Consider the following 19,919-nt stretch of genomic DNA (forward strand, 5'->3'; position numbering starts at 1 on the left):
CAGGAAAAGTCAGAGCTCCGGCGAAGGGTCATCCAGACTCGAAACACTGGCTCTATGCTCTCTTCACAGATGCTGTCAAACCAGCTGAGATTCTCCAGCATTCTCTGTTTTTGTTGTACAAAATAAATCAAACTCCTCCAGGGCTCTGTCTCTGCAAACCCCTCACCCTGCACCCTTTCACCTGGCTTCCTCTGCACCCTTTCATTCCAACCCTCAATTGGAACAGTTTTTCAGCTGTGGGTGTGTACAGTGAGGCAGTTTAATACAGAACAAGCTGACACACCGGCGATGTTTCATTGTGGTACGGTGTGCTGGGGGAAAGTGAGCTTTTGAAAGGAGTGGAATGTTATTGGAAGGAGGCCTGGAACTTGCTGCAGTGTGTACAAACTCGCCACGTTCCTCCCACTCAAACAAAGGGGGCCTGCAACTCGGTAATTCAGATACTCACTCCTGTTCCATCACTCCATGTCCAGCTCTGCTCTGTCCCTGGGTTCCGTCTGTTCAGCCCAAGCCAGAACCAATGATACTCGTGATCCTCTGACTCCCTGGGAAACAGGAACAGAGAATGACTGATCCAAGGCCAATCATGCTACACCCCTCCCTTCATTCTCACCTTCAATTTATACATTTTCAGCAATCATTTATTTTTTTAAAATACATTCGTCATTTTATTATTGTTGGGAAAGGCAGATTATTCAGTTTAAATTTAACTTTATTTATTAGTGTCACAAGTAGGCTTACATTAACACTGCAATGAAGTTACTGTGAAAACTCCCCCCGTTGCCACACTCCAGCGCCTGTTCGGGTACACGGAGGAAGAATTTAGCGTGGCCAATGCACCTAACCTGCACGTCTTTCAGAATGTGGGAGGAAACCGGAGCACCCGGAGGAAACCCACGCAGACACGGGGAGAATGTGCAGACTCCACACAGACAGTGACCCGAGGGAGGAATTGAACCTGTGGTTCTGGGTTTGATTCCTACCACAGCAGATGGTGAAATTTGAATTCAATAAAAACCTGGAATTAAAAATCTACTGATGACCATGAAACCATTGCCGAGTGTTGTAAAAACCCACTTGGGGTCTACCCAACTAATGTCCTTTGGGGAAGGAAATCTGCCGTCCTTACCTGGTCTGGCCTATGTGTGACTCCAGAGCCACAGCAATGTGGTTGACTCTTAACTGCCCCTTGAGGGTGAGAGTAGAATCTGGAACGTTGTGGTGGAGTCCATTCAATAGTAGATGTGCTGAGATTGGGGTTGCAAAGTTGGTATTGTATATGCAATCTACACAGGCTGTATATACAGGTTGTTTGCATTGTGTATACAGTGTATACTGGCAATACATATAGTGCGTACAGGTTGTTTCCCTGTGTATACAGGCTGGGCATACAGTATATACTGATTGCTTGCCTGTATATATAGGCTGCTTGTATAGTGTATACAGTGTATACAGGCTGTATATGCATAGGTTTGTTTGCATTGTGTATACAATGTATACAGTTGTTTGCTTGTGCATAGTCTACACAGGCTGTTTGCTTTGTGTATATAGTGTATACAGGCTGTGTATACAGTGCATACGGGCTGTTTGCATGGTGTATACAATGTATACAGGTTGTTTGCCTGTGTATGCAGTGTAAACAGTTTGTTTGTTTGTGTTTATTGTGCATACAGGCTGTTTGCCTGTGTATACAGTGCATACAGGTTGTTTGCCTGTGTATACAGTGCATACAGGCTGTTTGCCTGTGTATACAGTGCATACAGGCTGTTTGCCTGTGTATACAGTGCATACAGGCTGTTTGCCTGTGTATACAGTGCATACAGGCTGTTTGCCTGTGTATACAGTGCATACAGGCTGTTTGCTGTGTATACAGTGTATACAGGCTGTTTGCCTCTGTATAAAGTGCATACAGGCTGTCTGCCTGTGTATACAGTGCATACAGGCTGTTTGCCTGTGTATACAGTGCATACAGGCTGTTTGTCTGTGTATACATTGTATACAGGCTGTTTGCCCGTGTATACAGTGCATACAGGCTGTTTGTCTGTGTATACAGTGTATACAGGCTGTTTGCCTGTGTATATAATGCATACAGGCTGTTTGCATTGTGTATACAGTGTATACAGGTTGTTTGCTTGTGTATACAATGTATGCAGGTTGTTTGCCTGTGTATACACTGTGTACAGGCTGTTTGCCTGTGTATACAGTGTATACAGGCTGTTTTGCATTATGTATCCAGTGTATACAGGCTGTTTGCATTGTGTATAGTGTATACAGGTTGTTTGCCTGTGTATACAGTGTATACAAGCTGTTTTGCATTGTGTATACAGGCTGTTTGCATTGTGTATACAGTGCATACAGGCTGTTTGCCTGTGTATACAGTGCATACAGGCTGTTTGCCTGTGTATACAGTGCATACAGGCTGTTTGTTTGTGTATACAGTGCATACAGGCTGTTTGTCTGTGTGTATAGTGCATGCAGGCTGTTTGCCTGTGTGTACAGTGCATACAGGCTGTCTGCCTGTGTATACAGTGCATACAGGCTGTTTGCCTGTGTATTCAGTGCATACAGGCTGTTTGCCTGTGTGTACAGTGCATACAGGCTGTTTGCCTCTGTATAAAGTCCATACAGGCTGTCTGCCTGTGTATACAGTGCATACAGGCTGTTTGTCTCTGTATAAGGTGCATACAGGCTGTCTGCCTGTGTATACAGTGCATACAGGCTGTTTGCCTCTGTATACAGAGCATACTGGCTGTCTACCTGTGTATACAGTGCATACAGGCTGTTTGCCTCTGTATACAGTGCACATAGGCTGTTTGCATTGTGCGTACAGTGTATACAGGCTGTTTGCCTTTGTATACAGTGTATCCAGGCTGTTTGCATTGTGCGTACAGTGTATACAGGCAGTTTGCCTTTGTATACAGTGTATCCAGGCTGTTTGTCTGCGTATACAGTGTATACAGGCTGTTTGCCTGTATATATAATGCATACAGGCTGTTTGCATTGTGTATACAGTGTATACAGGTTGTTTGCCTGTGTATACAATGTATGCAGGTTGTTTGCCTGTGTATACACTGTGTACAAGCTGTTTGCCTGTGTATACAGTGTATACAGGCTGTTTTGCATCATGTATACCTTGTATATAGGCTGTTTGCATTGTGTATAGTGTATACAGGTTGTTTGCCTGTGTATACATGTATACAGGCTGTTTGCATTGTGTATAGTGTATACAGGTTGTTTGCCTGTGTATACAGTGTATACAGGCTGTTTGCATTGTGTATAGTGTATACAGGTTGTTTGCCTGTGTATACAGTGTATACAGGCTGTTTGCATTGTGTATAGTGTATACAGGTTGTTTGCCTGTGTATACAGTGTATACAGGCTGTTTGCATTGTGTACACAGTGAATTTGGTGGACAAAAACATTAAGGTCCATTTCTGTGCTCTCGACGGTCCAGATCCCATTTCTTAACCCAGCTTTGAGGAAAACATGGAGAGGAAATCTGGGAACTCCAAGATTCTGCCCTCTGGCCCCCAGCCCTCTCCGAAAAAGTAATTCTTTAATTTGGATTTGTTCACTCACCCGAATATCTCATTGACGAGTTTCTCTGTAAACTTCTCCTCTTCAAAGTTGCTGATGCTGAGCAAGTGAGCACCTTGCTCGTGGCAGAACATGTGCGCCTGCACCCAGTTCTTCTTGGCATAGATGGTGTTGAAGTGAAACACCTGATCAGGAAAAGATGAACGCGAGACAAAGTGTGAAGACAGCAGAACCTCAACAACCCCAATGTCAAAGTTCACAACGTGGAGATGCCGGCGTTGGACTGGGGTAAACACAGTAAGAAGTTTAACAACACCAGGTTAAAGTCCAACAGGTTTATTTGGTAGCAAAAGCCACACAAGCTTTCGGAGCTGCAAGCCCCTTCTTCAGGTGACACTCACCTGAAGAAGGGGCTTGCAGCTCCGAAAGCCTGTGTGGCTTTTGCTACCAAATAAACCTGTTGGACTTTAACCTGGTGTTGTTAAACTTCTTACAAAGTTCACAACGTCAGAAATGGGCGGCTCACATTACATCATGTTTACAGCACAGAAACAAGCCAATTGTTTCTGGTTATGTTCCACATGAACCTCCTCCCAATCTTCTTCCTCTAACCCTCCTGCTGCTTTCTCCCTCCAGCAGCTACACTGTCCATTTCAGGAATGTTCGGACAGTTCTCCCAGAACAGAAAAGACCAAGTTGTGAGTTCATATTTTTCAAGACAATGAGAAGTTTAGACAGAGAAAAAGGATTATCCTCTCTTTCAATGGGAGTAACCGATTCAAAATCATTGGCAAAAGATCTGGAGGGAAGATGAGGAGAACCTTCATAGAATCATAGAATAGAATCATAGAATCCCTACAGTACAGAAGGAGGCCATTCGGCCCATCAAGTTTGTACCGTCCATTTACCCTGCTAATCCCCCTGACACTAGAGTCAATTTAGCATGGCTAATCAATCTAACCCGCACATCTTTGGACTGTATCTTTGTCTACCTGTCTTAATATTATACACCTCTTTTCAAATCTCCCTTCGATCTCCTTACTCAGAGGAACAGCCCAAGTCTTTCCAACCTTTATTCTTTCAATGTAGGCATTGCTGGCATTGTCCGTCCCTAATTGCCCTTGAGAAAGTGGTGCTGAGTTGCCTTTTTGAACTACTACAGTTTAGGTGCATCAATGCTGTGAGGGAGGGAGTTCCAGGATTTTCACCCACTGACAGTGGCAATGTACAATACAGCACATTCTCCACTCCACTCAGAGAGCAGTCTGCATCTGGAATGCACACAACCCCAAAAGGTGACGGAATCTTATTCCATAAATAAATATAAAAGGGAGTTGAGCAGTCACCTTGAGGATGAGGAACTTGCAGAGTGATGGACAAAAGAGCTGGGATATGAGACTGAGCGTAACTACTCTTTCATACAGCCACCAGAGGCATCTGGACTGAATGGTCTCCCTTTGTGCTGTACGATTCTGTATAGCAGATTGGTTTAGCTCAGTTGGCTGAATGGTTGGATAAAAGCAAATTACTGCGGATGCTGGAATCTGAAACCAAAAGAGAAAATGCTGGAAAATCTCAGCAGGTCTGGCAGTGTCTGTAAGGAGAGAAAAGAGCTGATGTTTCAAGTCCAGATGACCCTTTGCCAAAAATGACAAAGATGACAAAGGGTCATCTGGACTCAAAGCATGAGCTCTTTTCTCTCCTTACAGATGCTGCCCAGACCTGCTGAGATTTTCCAGCATTTTCTCTATTGGTGGCTGAACGGAGCGATGCCAACAGCACGGGTTCAATTCCCATACCAACTGAAGGTATTCGCGAAGGCCCCGCCTTCTCAACCTTGGCCCTCACCTGAGGTGGTGATGCTCGGGTTAAATCACCACCAGTCAGCCTCTGGTCATCTGGGGCTGTGGTGACTTTGCTTTTTACGTTTCTGTGATTCTGTAATGGTATTGATGCTATTCGCCTCAGCTAGTGTTTGAGGCAGTGAGTTCCACATTTCAACCACTCTCTGCGTAAAGAAGCTTCTCTTAAATTCCTCATTGGATTTATTGGTGACTGTCTTCTATTTATGGCCATAATCGTGGTCTTTCCCACCAATGGGAACATTTTCCCTACCTCTCGCCTACCAAACATTTTCATAGGCCTTCCCATAGGGACATTGAGAGTCTGGCATTCTGAGAGTCAGTGCCATCCCTGCCAACTCTGACAGACTACAGTCACTTCACACACAATTGAACGTTGATTGGCAGTGGGCAGGACTTCTGTCCGTCCTTGGAAAGATGTGACATCTTGAAGAACTGTCAGTCAATCAGTTTGTCTGACAGCTCTCCAGTGCCTCCAGGCACAGCGCAGCTGGAAGAAGTACCGCAGTGCTGTACCTGAGCCTACGCCCCAGGACCGCACTTCAGGTTAAGTATAGGGGTGGGAGGGTAAGGGATGCCCTGGGGGGTGGGGGGGGGGGGTGGGGGGAAGCAATCTTGGTGTTAAGGTGGGGGAGGCCCGGAGCTCCCAGATCATGGAGAGGAGAGTGCCTGAAATCTGAGTCTTCCTTCCCAGGGTAGAGATTTGTAACTTATTCAGTTTCCGACCCTGCACCAACTGTTGCTGCCAGTCCAAAAATTAAGGCTGGGTGGGAATAGGCCCCTAAGTGGCCATTAAGTGGTGACTTAAGGACCACCTCACAACTTGGTCGGGGGCCAGGGTGAGAGCGTAAAATTCTGGCCATAATCTTTAAAAGTTCCATGGTTGTGGTTTTATCACTGGACTGGTAATCTCAAGGCCTGGGTTAAGGATCTGGGGAGATGGGCTAAAATCCCATCATGACAACAGGCAGGGGGAGGGAATTGGTGCAGGTTAGAGGTTTCCAGGGAGCATTGGGTTTGTGGAAGTGCTGGAAATGGGCTATGTTGGTGAGGTGGAATCTGGCAGTTGTTGAATGAGGAGGTTCTGTGAGGAACTGGTTCAGTAGCTCCTTCTCCCTCACCGGGGCTCATGACACTGAGGTTTCCGATTTCTCAGACTGTGCCCTTCAGACAGAGCAGCATGAAGTATCTCTTTCAAACACGGCCGGCTTGCTTTTCATGTTAATGATTTTGATCTCTTTGAAGTAAAGCTTTACCCAGGTCAGTCTGAACCGCAGCCTGGGCTACACTGAGAGCTGGGACATGCCGCTCGCTGCTCCTGAACTCTTTTATTCTTCAACACATTTCCTCCTGGGCCACATTCATGCAAGTGAAGAATCTAGATATCATCAAACAACCATTTTAATTTCTTTCCATCAAACAACTTCAGAAATGTAGCTTTTCCACATCTCTGGCACAGAGACAGCTGTTTGCTCCGATGCACCCTGATTCCTCCTGGCCTGGCCTCAGGGCAGAAAAATCAACCACATCGCTTGCACGGTCCTTTAGAGGGACATTAACTAAATTGTACATTTTTTTCATTTTGTTTGACACTTCTGCATATAACAGAAGTGGGTCGCAGTGGAAGCTTTTAAAATGTAGCAGTGGAAGGGCGTGTTTCTGAATGGAGGGCTGTGACAAGTGGTGTTCCTCAGGGATCAGTGCTGGGATCTTTGCTGTTTGTAATATATATAAATGATTTGGAGGAAAATGTAACTGGTTTGATTAGTACGTTTGCGGATGACACAAAGGTTGGTGGATTTGTGGATAGCGATGAGGACCATCAGAGGATACAGCAGGATATAGATCAGTTGGAGACTTGGGCGGAGAGATGGCAGATGGAGTTTAATCCGGACAAATGTGAGGTAATACATTTTGGAAAGTCTAATACAGATGGGAAATATACAGTAAATGGCAGAACCCTTAAGAGTATTGATAGGCAAAGGGATTTGGGTGTATAGGTACACAGGTCACTGAAAATGGCAACTCAGGTGGAAGGTTTAAAGGAGATGTACGAGGCATGGTTTAAAGGAGATGTACGAGGCATGGTTTTTACACAGAGAGTAGTGGGTGCCTGGAACTCGCTGCCGGGGGGGGGGGGGGGGGGGGGTAGTGGAAGCAGATACGGTAGTGACTTTTAAGGGGCATCTTGACAAATACATGAATAGGATGGGAATAGAGGGATATGGTCCCTGGAAGGGTAGAGGGTTTTAGTTCAGTCGGGCAGCATGGTCGGTGCAGACTTGGAAGGCCGAAGGGCCTGTTTCTGTGTTGTAATTTTCTGTGTTCTACATTAAGTCCTTGTTTAATATTGCCCTGTTTAATTTTGTTTCGCATTAGTGACAGTAAGTTAATGAGGTCTGTAATCTCATTGGGCATCACACAATCTGTTTTGCCATCTTAGATCGACACGATGGGTTGAATGGCTTCTTCTGCGCTGTGACAATTCTGTGTGAGAACCAGGAGATCAGCCGCTTGGGGCAAGCGAGTCAGAGCGAGCTCTCCGCACCCACACTTTACTTTCTCAGGAGACTAAGGAAATTTGGCATGTCTGTGACGACTCTCACCAACTTTTACAGATGCACCACAGAAGGCATTCTTTCTGGTTGTAAACGTAGCCCAGTCCTTCACGTAAACCGGTCTCCCATCCATTAACTCTATCTACACTTCCCGCTGCCTCAGCAAGGCAGCCAGCATAATTAAGGACCCCACGTAGCCCAGACACACTCTCCGTTGGGAAAAAGATACACAAGTCTGAGGTCACGTACCAACCGACTCAAGAGCAGCTTCTTCCCTGCTGCCATCAGACTTTTGAATGGACTTACCTTGCATTAAGTTGATCTTTTTCTACACCCTAGCTATGACTGTAACACTACATTCTGCACTCTCTCCTTTCCTTCTCTATGAACAGTATGCTTTGTCTGTATATTGCGCAAGAAACAATACTTTTCACTGTATGATAATACACAAAGTAGAAATGGTCGAGAGCTTCACATTTTTAGGTGTCCAGATCACCAACAACCTGTCCTGGCCCCCCCCATGCTGACACTATAGTTAAGAAAACCCACGAACCCCTCTACTTTCTCAGAAGACTAAGGAAATTTGGCATGTCCGCTGCGACTCTCACCAACTTTTACAGATGCACCATAGAAAGCATTCATTCTGGTTGTATCACAGCTTGGTATGGCTCCTGCTCTGCCCAAGACCGCAAGGAACTACAAAGGATCGTGAACGAAGCCCGGTTCATCACTCAAACCAGCCTCCCATCCATTGACTCTGTCTACACTTCCCACTGCCTCGGAAAAGCAGCCAGCATAATTAAGGACCCCACGCACCCCGGACATTCTCTCTTCCACCTTCTTCCATCAGGAAAAAGATACAAAGGTCTGAAGACACGTACCAACTGACTCAAGAACAGCTTCTTCTCTGCCTCCATCAGACTTTTGAATGGACTTACCATATATTATGTTGATCTTTCTCTACACCCTAGCTATGACTGTAACATTACATTCTGCAATCTCTCCTTTCCTTCTCCCCTACGTACTCTATCAACTGTATGCTTCAGCTGTACAGCGTGCAAGAAACAATACTTTTCACTGTATCTCAATACATGTGACAATAATAAATCAAATCAAATCACACTGCCCCCACCTGGGTTTCAGAAGTGTGAGTGACATGGATAAAGACAGGCTTTAAAAAATGAAACACACAAGCAACAGGAAAAAAAATTAAAAGTGAATCTCGCAACAAGCAGCAATCTGCTTGAGATGGGGCACAGGAGAGAAACACCAACATCTTTTATCAGTGATATTTTCAGTGCTGTGCCACACGGAGAGCTCCATACTGTACAGAGATCATTTTAACCCGAGTCTCTGAGCAGGAAGCCTACAGGATAGTGTGGAACATTGATTTTAAATCCCTCTGAATGCTGACTTCAATAAAGTCAAATTGGATGGATGTAAAACACGCCTGCCAGCTCGCTGGAGGCTGTTTCTGGGCAAAATTGCTCCACGAGTTTAGCCTATGCACGAAAGCCCTTTGAAAGAGAGAAAAAGATCTTGGGAGGGATTTTCCACGTCATCCCCCCCCCCCTCCCCCTCCCCCCCCCCCTCCCCCTCCCCCCCCCCCCCCACACCACCCCCCTTCCCACCCCCCCTCCCACCACCCCCCCCACCAACCCCCACCCCCACCACCCCCCCCCCCCCACCACCACCCCCCACCCACCCTCTCCCCCTCCCCACCAGAACAGTGGGAAAATCCCACCACTGGCATTTATATAGCACCTTTCATGTCCTGAGCCCGTCCCAGAGTGCTTCACAATGAATCACTGTTTTGTGCAGCTGCTGAAAGCAGTGGCAAGTTGCTCAGAGTTGGCTGTAAGACTGGGAGGGGAGTTAACAAGCTGCCAACTCTACCATCGGTTTTGCAGTGTCGCTCAAGACTAGTCTTCCCCGCCATTCAGCTGAAACTCTCTGCACTGCTAAAATTCAGGCCAGTTACTATGGTCAACGACATCAGTATCCCTGGGCCCCTTTGCACTCAGAAGCCAAGACTGTGGTGAGCTACACCGAGCAGAGATATGCTATCTGTCCTTGGAATATTGTTGGCCGGGAGTGAGTGTAGCGTGGCAACACTGTTCTGTTGTGGTTTGGAACATGTGTTCTTGGTTAAGAAGGAAAATAGAATTGTGCAGTAACACTTGAAATACCCTAAAGAACAGACGTGTTGCGCTTCAGCGAGGCTGATTTCTTGGTTCCAGTTCCACAGGGAAAGAATTCTGTCCAAAATGAATTAAGGACAGGAATTCTTCATTTACCTTTTGCTCAGTCAGCGCCACATTGACCTGCCGCAGTCTGAATTCATGGACAGAGGTTATTATTAGAAGAGTAAGTTTGGAATGTGAAGTCACTTGGCTCAATGTGTTGGCTCCCACCTTCAATCTGCACAATTTACCCCAACATGGTCCTTCCCCCATTATGACCAAAGGGACGACACTTTAGAACTGAGATGAGGAGAAATTTCTTCATTCAGAGGCTGATGAATCTATGGAATTCATTGCTCCAGAAGGCTATAGAGACCAGGTCATTGAGTGTATTTAAGACAGAGATAGATAGGTTCTTGATTGGTAAGGCGATCTGCCTTACCAATTCTGCTCCTATGGTCTTATGGTTTCCCCATCCTGGCCGCCTGTGGCCACATCTTTAAATTCCTGAGGAAAAAACATTTTGCAAAGTTCCTTCCCCCAAACTGGGCAAATATCAATAGAATCATAGACCCCCTACAATGCAGAAGGAGACCATTCAGCCCATTGAGTCTGCACTGACCACAAACGCACCCAGGCCCTATCCCCATAACCCCGCCTATTTACCTTGCTAGTCCTCCTGACACTAAGGGGCAAATTAGCATGGCCGATCAACCTAACCTGCACATCTTGGACTGTGCGAGGAAACCGGAGCACCCGGAGGAAACCCACGCAGACACGGGGAGAATGTGCAAACTCCACACAGACAGTGACCCGAGCCGGAATTGAACCCGGATCCTTGGCACCTTCACTATGGATTATTAATTAAAAAGTCATTTCCATGGGTTACAACACTGGGACAATACCTGAACCATCAGTACTGCTGGAGGCAATGCTAAATCATTCCTTCGGAGAGGCCATTTCCTCGCAAAGTACAAGCAGCAACATTCGCCGTGCCTGTTTACCGGAACGTCCAATTTAGTGGAGATTAGATGAACTGGAATACAGTTGGTTCCCATCCAGATATAATACAGCTTTTACATTGGGTCAGATTCACTTTGAAAACAATATACAGGTCAATATATAATGGAATAAAGCAGTCTTTGGAAAGTTGAAAAGGAACTCTGGGTTCCGAAGAAGAGTCATATTGGACTCGAAACGTTAACTCTTGTTTCTATCTCCACAGAAACTGCCAGAACTGCTGAGCTTCTCCAGCACTTTCTGTTTTTATTTCTGAAATGTGAACTCTGTTGCTCTTCTGACAGATGCTGCCAGGCCTGCTGTTTCCAGAATTTTCTGTCTTTGTTCCAGGCTTCCAACAGCCATAGTATTTTGCTTTTTTTTCCCCTCCCCAGTTCATTAAAAGCTGAGGAAGAGTCTCATTTGCCAGGGACACAAACGCAACATCCTAAAGCTGCGCTGGTTCGAAATAGAACCCAAAACATATTTGCGTTTCTTTCGGAATCACAACAGTGGATGTCCCAGCCAAGAATAGCAAACAAACGTTATCTACAATCTATTCTTGTCCTGCACTGACCCAGTCATGAGCACAAGCTTTGTCCTTGAGAATTGCGATAATTTCTTTTCAAGAAACAGAAATAATTAAGTACATCTTCCTCCCTCATAAAAAGGTCATTTCCATCCAAAGTTCAGGGCATTTGGAGTTACTGGGGAAGGGAGGGGGGTGATAGAAGGTGTGAGAGGTCAGGGCAGCATAGCAGCTGCAGGCTGACATGGGGGAGCGATCACTCAATGGATTCCATCTGGTGAATCTGGCTTCGGTTTGGTTCAATTCCTTTTTCAGGGCAATGGGATTATCTGATTCCACAACATGCCCCATCCTGGCAAACAAACAATGTCTGGTGGGTGAAGGCAGGTTCAGTTAGTATTATTCTGTCATCCTGGCTGTACCTGTACAGTCTGATCGATACACAAACACTCCACCCTAAGCTGCCCTGTTTTCAGCTGCCTGCATCCTAAGCTCGGGAATTTCCTCATCAACACCTCCCACTACCTGGGGTAACACTCTGGGGGTCTGGGTTTGAATCCCACCACAGCAGATGGTGAAACTGGAATTTCATAAAAATTCTGGAGTTAAAAGTTTGATGATGACGGTGAAACCACTGTCGATGGCATTAAAAACAACATCTGGCTCACTAACGTTCTTTCAAATAGGAAATCTGCTGTCCTTACCTGGTCTGGCCTACCGGTGACTCCAGAGTCACAGCACTGGGGCTGACTGCTCCTGCCCTCTGAAATGGCCTAGCAAGCCACTCGGTTCAAGGGCAATCAGGGTGGGCAATGAATGTTGGCCCAGCCAGTGATGCCCACACCCCATGAATGGTTAGAGATAAAAGCCACTCTCTTCTCCTTTGTCTTTCCTTAAAACCCGCTGCTTTGACAAAGCTATTGGTCACCTATCCTCACAGTTCCTTATGAGGTTCGGTGTTACGTTTGAAACCCTCCTGTGCAGCACCATGTGATGGTTTTCTGCAGTAAAGGCTCCAAATAAATGCAAACTCCTGCTGATTCTGACAGCGGCGTGTTTCAAAGTTGCACGTTCCGCAGCCTGACGGAGGCTCGACCCAGATCAGTCGTCCAACCACAACCTGACCAGACTTCGGGTCCTAATCCAACACGTCCATAAAAGTATTTCTCACGGCGCTAGGGACCCGGGTTCAATTCCAGCTTTGGATGACTGTCCGTGTGCAGACGGCACATTTTCACCGTCTGCGTGGGTTTCCTCCGGGTGCTCCGGTATCCTCCCACAGTCTAAAGATGTGTGGGTTAGGTGAATAGGCCATGCTAAATTGACCCTTAGTGTCAGGGGGACGAGCAGGGTAAATATGTGATGTTACGGGGATAGGGCCTGGGTGGGAATGTTGTCAGCGCAGGTTTGATGGGCCAAATGGCCTTCTTCTGCACTGTAGGGATTCTATGATTCTGTCCAGCCTGTAAACTCTCAGCGTAACAGAACTCACTCTGCTCAGGAAGCCAGGATTAAATAAATGCCGCTTGACTGAACTTCATTACTATTGGAATAAAAGCAAAATATGACGGATCCTGGAAATCTGAATTCAGATGAAGATTCACACAGACTCGAGATGTTGGGTGGAATTTTACTGCCCCGCCCTCCAGGGAATCGGAGCGGACGAGGGGCGGACAATGGGAAGGTCTGTAGACCTCGGGTGGGATTCTATGGTTTTGGGATGAGCAAGGCTGGAAAATCCCACCCATTAACTCTGTCATTCTCTCACTGCAGAAGTTGCCAGACCTGCTGAGCGCTTCCGTTTTATTTTTTGCTAATAGCTTTGATGCTGTTTTCCCACAGTTCCTGTCATTTGATATAAGCAATGGGGTCTGAAATGGTGCAGGTATAACCTGCTGAGTGTTTGAGTTGAGTGTTTGTTTTCATGGTGAAGGATTTATGGATTGTGATTTACACTGATGGAGAACAGTCAAAGGGAAACGGGTGTGATATATGGGACTGTGGGTTGTGTGTGAATATGAATACTTTGCTGACCTTGCCACAAGACTATTCCTGCCATCAGTTTTCGCATCCTTCTCTGTTAAAGATGCACTAAAACCAGGGGCCATAAATCTAAAATAAAAATGGTAGAAGAGACACGTGGACTCGAAACGGTGGCGGGGATTCTCCAGTCCCGCTACAGTGAATGGAGTCTTGGCTGAGTGCCAAATTCTCTGTCCTCTCTGGCAGTGGTGACGGGGGAATGAGACCGGGGAATGAATTCCGGCCGTTAACTCTGTTCCTCTCTCCACAGATGCTGCCAGACTGCTGGGTTTTGTCAGCATTTTCTGTTTTTAATTTCAGGTTTCCAGCATCCGCAGTATTTTGCCTTTGTGCCGTAAATCTGAGATGGTCATCAATAAATCCACTAAGGAGTTCAGGAGAACTGTCTTTATCCACTCTGCCACAGGGAGTACAGGAGGTGAATAGCAACAAAACATTCCAGTGGAAGTTAGATAAACACAATGGGAGAAAGGATTGGGTTAAATGAAGCCTGGTGACAGCAGGTTCATGTGCAGCATAAATATTGGCATCAATCAATTTGCCTGTTTTGTTGCCATATGTTCTATTAGGTTTTTTGATGCGACACGGTGGCACAGTGGTTAGCACTGCTGCCTCACAGCGACACGGTGGCACAGTGGTTAGCACTGCTGCCTCACAGCACCAGGGACCCAGAGTTCAATTCCAGCCTTGGGTCACTGTTTGTGCAGAGTCTGCACATTTGATTTATTATTGCCACATGTATTTACATACAGTGAAAAATATTGTTTCTTGTGCGCGATACAAAGCATACCATTCATAGAGAAGGAAATGGGAGAGTGCAGAATGTAATGTCACAGTCATAGCTAGGGTGTAGAGAAAGATCAACTTAATGCAAGGTAAGTCCATTCAAAAGTCTGACGGCAGCAGGGAAGAAGCTGTTCTTGAGTTGGTTGGTACCTGACCTCAGACTTTTATATCTTTTTCCTGACGGAAGAAGGTGGAAGAAAGAATGTCCGGGGTGCGTGGGGTCCTTAATCATACTGGCTAATTTGCTGAGGCAGCAGGAAGTGTAGACAGACTCAGTGGATGGGAGGCTGGTTTGCGTGATGGACCTGGCTACATTCATGACCTTTTGTAGTTCCTTGTGGTCTTGGGCAGAGCAGGAGCCATACCAAGCCGTGATACAACCAGAAAGAGTGCTTTCTATGGTGCATCTGTAAAAGTTGGTGAGAGTCGTAGTGGACATGCCAAACATCCTTAGTCTTCTGAGAAAGTAGAGGCGTTGGTGGGCTTTCTTAACTATAGTGTTGGCATGGGGGGACCAGGACAGGTTGCTGGTGATCTGGACACCCAAAAACCTGAAGCTCTCGACCCTTTTACTTCATCCCCATTGATGTAGACAGGGGCATGTTCTCTTTTATGCTTCCTGAAGTCAATGACCATCTCCTTCATTTTGTTGACATTGAGGGAGAGATTATTGTTGCTGCACCAGTTCACCACATTCTCTATCTCATTCCTGTACTCTGTCTCGTCATTGTTTGAGATCCGACCCATTATGGTGGTGTTGTCAGCAAATTTGAAAATCAAATTGGAGGGGAATTTGGCCACACAGTCATAGGTGTATAAGGAGTATAGTAGGGGGCTGAGAACCCAGTGGGGCACCGGTGTTGAGGATGATCGTGGAGGAGGTGTTGTTGCCTATCCTACTGATTGTGGTCTGTGAGTTAGGAAGTTCAGGATCCAGTCGCAGAGGGAGGTGCCGAGGTCCAGGCCACGGAGTTTCGTGGGAATAATGGTGTTGAAGGCTGAGTTGTAGTCAACAAATAAGAATCTGACATAGGTGTCCTTGTTATCTAGGTGTTCCAGGATTGAGCGCAGGGCCAGGAAATGGTGTCTGCTGTGGACCTGTTGCGGCGATAGGCAAACTGTAGTGGATCCAGGTAGTCCGGGAGGCTGGAATTGATTTGTGCCATGACTAACCTTTCGAAGCACTTCATAATGATGGATGTCAGAGCCACCGGCCGACAGTCATTAAGGCACGCTGCTTGGTTTTTCTTAGGTACTGGGATGATGGTCGTCTTCTTGAAAGCAGATAGGGACCTCAGATTGTTGTAAAGAGAGGTTGAAGATGTCTGTGAATACCTCCGCCAGCTGATCCACGCAGGATCTGAGTGCATGTCCGGGTACCCCATCCGGGCCAGTCACTTTCTGTGGGTTGACCTTCGAGAAAGCTGCTCTGACATCTGCAATGGTGACCCCAGATACAGGTTCATCCAGGGCTTCCAGGGTGGAGGGCATGCTCTCGCTGACCTCTTGCGCAAAACGGGCGTAGGATGCATTGAGCTCATCGGGGAGGGGTGCGTTGGAGCCGATGATTTTACATGCCTTCATCTCGTAGCCTGTTAAGTCTTGCAGACCTTGCCATAGTTGGCAGGGGTCGGTGTGGCTAGTCTGGGACTCTAGTTTGGTCCGGTACTGTCTTTTGGCATCTTTGATGGATCTCCTAACATCATATCTGGCTTTCTTGTATAGGTCAGGGTCGCCTGACTTGAGCACCTCAGACCTGGACTTCGGCAAGCAGTGGATATCCCTGTTCATCCATGGTTTCCGGTTGGGAAATACACGGATTTGCTTCTTTGGCACACAGTCTTCTACACACTTACTAATGAAGTCAGTTACTGTAGTGGCGTACTTGTTCAGGCTGGTCGTAGAGATTTTAAATACTGACCAGTCCACTGACTCCAAGTAGTCCCGTAGGAGAGCATCCGATTCCTCAAACTAACATTGCACAACTCTGAAGGATTCTCCTGCTTCAGTTTTTGCTTGTAAGCTGGGAGCAGGAGCACGGCCTTGTGGTCTGATTTGCACATTCTCCCCATGTCTGCGTGGGTTTCCTCCGGGTGCTCCGGTTTCTTCCCACAGTCCAAAAATGTGTCGGTTAAGTGGACTGGCCACGCTAAATTATCCCTTAGTGTCCCAAGATGTGTAGATTAGGGGGACTAACAGGATAAATAATGGGGTTATGGGGATAGGGTGAGATGCTCTGTTGGAGAGTTGGTGCAGTCTACACGAGCTGAATGGTCTCTTTCTATGCTGTGTAGATTCTATGATTTTTCAGCGAGCAGCTTCTGACAGTCAGTTAGTCACAGCACTCAGTTTTGTATCAGCAAGAGCAATGGATCGCTTGATGGGCTGTTTAGCAGCTACAGGTGTTCAACTGCAGATAATGCTGGATGTGCAGAAAAACCAGGGAAGAAGCAAAATGATTGCACAAAGAGGGAATTCTCATCCTTAAAAACACTATATCACAAATGTAGACTTGACTGGCTGCCAAATGACTGATAGTTCAGCATTGTTCCCCAAAGGAACAATCCTGCAAGATCACAACCTCATGGTAAATTCCAAAGGGATTTATTCAAATTATTTCTGGCATTTTAGTTAGCGTGTGTTGCTGTCATATTCTATTGTCTGTATCTTTAACACAGGGGTGAAGTTTAAAGTTTATTTATTAGTGCCATAAGTCGGCTTATATTAACACTGCAATGAAGTTACTGTGAAAATTCCCTAGTCGCCACACTCTGGTGCCTGTTCAGGTACACTGAGGGAGAATTTATTATGGCCAATGCACCTAACCAGCACGTCTTTTGGACTGTGGGAGGAAACCGGAGCACCCGGAGGAAACGCATGCAGACACGGGGAGAACATGCAGACTTCACACAGACAGTGACCCAAGCCGGGAATCGAACCCGGGTCCCTGGCACTGTGAAGCAGCAGTGCTAACCACTGTGCCACCCACAAAGTTGCTTTGTTTAAATGGATACGTTCATCCTGGTGTTCAAATCTCCTCGCATCCTCGATCGTCCGTCTGCAACCTCCTCAGGATCTAGAAACTTCCAAGAGATCTATGTTCCTCCAAACCTGATTGCTTGTCCACCTCCCAACTTCCCTCATTGGTGGCTGTGCCTGCTAAGACCTGGAATTCCCTCCTAAACCGCGCTGCCTCTAGCTCCTCCTTCAAGCACCTCTTTTCCAACTTTTTGAGCAAACTTTTCGTGATTCCTTCATTACCTGTATGTCAATCTTGTCTGATAGCTTGTTCCTGTGAAGCAGCTTGGGACGTTCTACTATGACAGGGGTACTACATAAATGTAAGTTGTTATTGTATACCTTACATGCTAACTGGCTAACCGGACACAGGAATGTCATACCAATCGGTAACCTATTATTCAGTGCCATAAACAGTAACTTCTGTCTGTAAAAAACTAAAACATACAAATTAACAGAGAAAAGTTGCATTTCCCAAAGAAAAATCTAAAATACGGAAAACACAGATTAGGAGGTTGGTTCAAAATAGACTGCAGACTTCTAATGAGCGATATCTCTGCTCATGGTCAGAGTGCTGATCTCTGTTAAAATCTGAACAGGATTGATTGTGTCTTTTATACAGAGAGATATCATTCACTTGGTTTCCTCTGAACTGCAATCGAGGCCATCTGGGGGAAATGGGCAAGAGCTACCCTTTATGTTTCTGTATCAAGCCCTGAGGAGGCATTCCCGCTCTGAGTGACTCCCAATTAGTCTTGACTTCTAGTTGCAGAGGTACAAAGGATCACTGAGAACAGCGAGGTTGAAGGCCGGTAAGATTGTTTCCTTGCTGAGGTTGAGGGGCTGCCAACTCCCAGTCAGGCTTCATCTCTCGCAGGCCTGAACCTTGACACCAGCTCATTGGCTCCCATCTCCTGCTAAAGGGATCCGTACTTGGACCTCTGCTGTTTGTGATATATATAAATGACTTGGATAAAAACGGGGTGGGTTCGTAAGTTTGCAGATGACACAAAGATAGGTTGTGGATAGTGTAGAAGGTTGTCAAAGGATACAGCAGGATATAGATAAGTCGGAGAAACGGCAAATAGAGTTTAATGTGGGCAAGCGTGAAGTGCTGCACTTTGGAAGATCAAATGTTAATGGTAAGTATACAGTTAATGGCGGGACCCTGAGCAGCGTTGATGTACAGAGGGATCTTGGGGTTCAAGTCCATAGCTCCCTGAAAGTAGATAGGGTGGTAAAGAAGGCGTATGGCACGCTCGCCTTTATTGGTCGGGGCATTGAGCGTAAGAGGCAGGATGTCATGTTGCAGCTTTATAAAAGTTTGATTAGGCCGCACTTAGAGTATTGCGTTCAATTCTGGTCGCCACATTACAGGAAGGATGCGGAGGCTTTGGAGAGGGTGCAGAAGAGGTTTACCAGGATGCTGCCTGGATTCGAGTGCATGAGCTATAAGAAGAGGCTGGACAAACTAGGGTTGTTTTCTCTGGAGCGGCGGAGGCTGAGGGGAGACCTGATAGAAGTCTATAAAATGATGAGAGGCAAAGATAGGGTTGACAGTCAGAATCTTTTTCCCGGAGTTGAAATGTCTAATACTAGGGGGCATGCACTTAGGTGAGAATGGGGAAAGTCCAAAAGAGATGTGAGGAGTAAGTTTTTTTTTTAACACAGAGAGTGATATGGGGTGGTGGTGCAGGAAAATATGATAAGGGCATTGAAGGAGCTTTTAGATAAGCACATGAATAATCAAGGGCAGACAGAAAGGATTAGTTTAATTTGGTGTTACGTTCGACACAACATCGTGGGCCGAAGGGCCTGTTCCTCTGCTGTTCTATATTCTATGTGCTAAGGCTCAGAATCTGTGAAATCCAGGTTAAAAAGCCTGAGGGAGGGCAGAGGGGAATTCTCTGGATTGTTACCCCACACAACTTTCTTTGGCCATGATTTATTTTTCTGTTTATTTTTGCCTCTCTCGGGACATTACATGGTGACGGGAGGAGCTCTGAGATTCCTGGTCGTGGTGATCCAGGCATCGTGAGTATGGAAGAACCAGCTGGTCTCCCATTCCTGTCGTATGTAAACAGGAAATATGGTCAGGAATGTTAGCCTTGTGAGCTAGAATCTCCCAGGACTAATGAACTATTCTCTGTTTAGTGATTCTCTGCCATCTCCTCCCACATTACCGTATCTTGATATTTTGCAATTGACTTTAAATCTGTGTCCTTCGCTTAGTGGCCCTCCTCTCAGTGAAAACTTCAAACTATTACCTCAAAACTCTTCATAATTTTAAAAACCTCTATTAAATCTCCCTTCAATTTTTCGACTCTTTTACTTATCCATAAATGGGATGAGGGTGGGGCATATCCTTGAATTTAGGGAGTTAGGAGTTAAACTAAGAAGTGAC

The 19,919-nt window shown here is 46.1% G+C and overlaps 1 protein-coding gene across 1 annotated transcript in view; it reads right to left on the reverse strand.

Annotated features, from left to right (window-relative positions):
* The window catches only part of mrc2 (mannose receptor, C-type 2), a 286,794-nt gene that overhangs the window by 89,572 nt on the left and 177,303 nt on the right, over window positions 1-19,919 (reverse strand). Inside the window, exons 13-14 of the mRNA XM_078222936.1 lie at window positions 3,580-3,722; window positions 449-545 (exon numbers count right to left, since the gene is read on the reverse strand). Coding sequence (XP_078079062.1) covers window positions 449-545; window positions 3,580-3,722 — 240 coding nt within the window. The remainder of the gene's footprint in view (window positions 1-448; window positions 546-3,579; window positions 3,723-19,919) is intronic.

This window comes from Mustelus asterias, chromosome 11 (genome assembly GCF_964213995.1).
Source record: "Mustelus asterias chromosome 11, sMusAst1.hap1.1, whole genome shotgun sequence".
Lineage (NCBI taxonomy): Eukaryota > Metazoa > Chordata > Chondrichthyes > Carcharhiniformes > Triakidae > Mustelus > Mustelus asterias.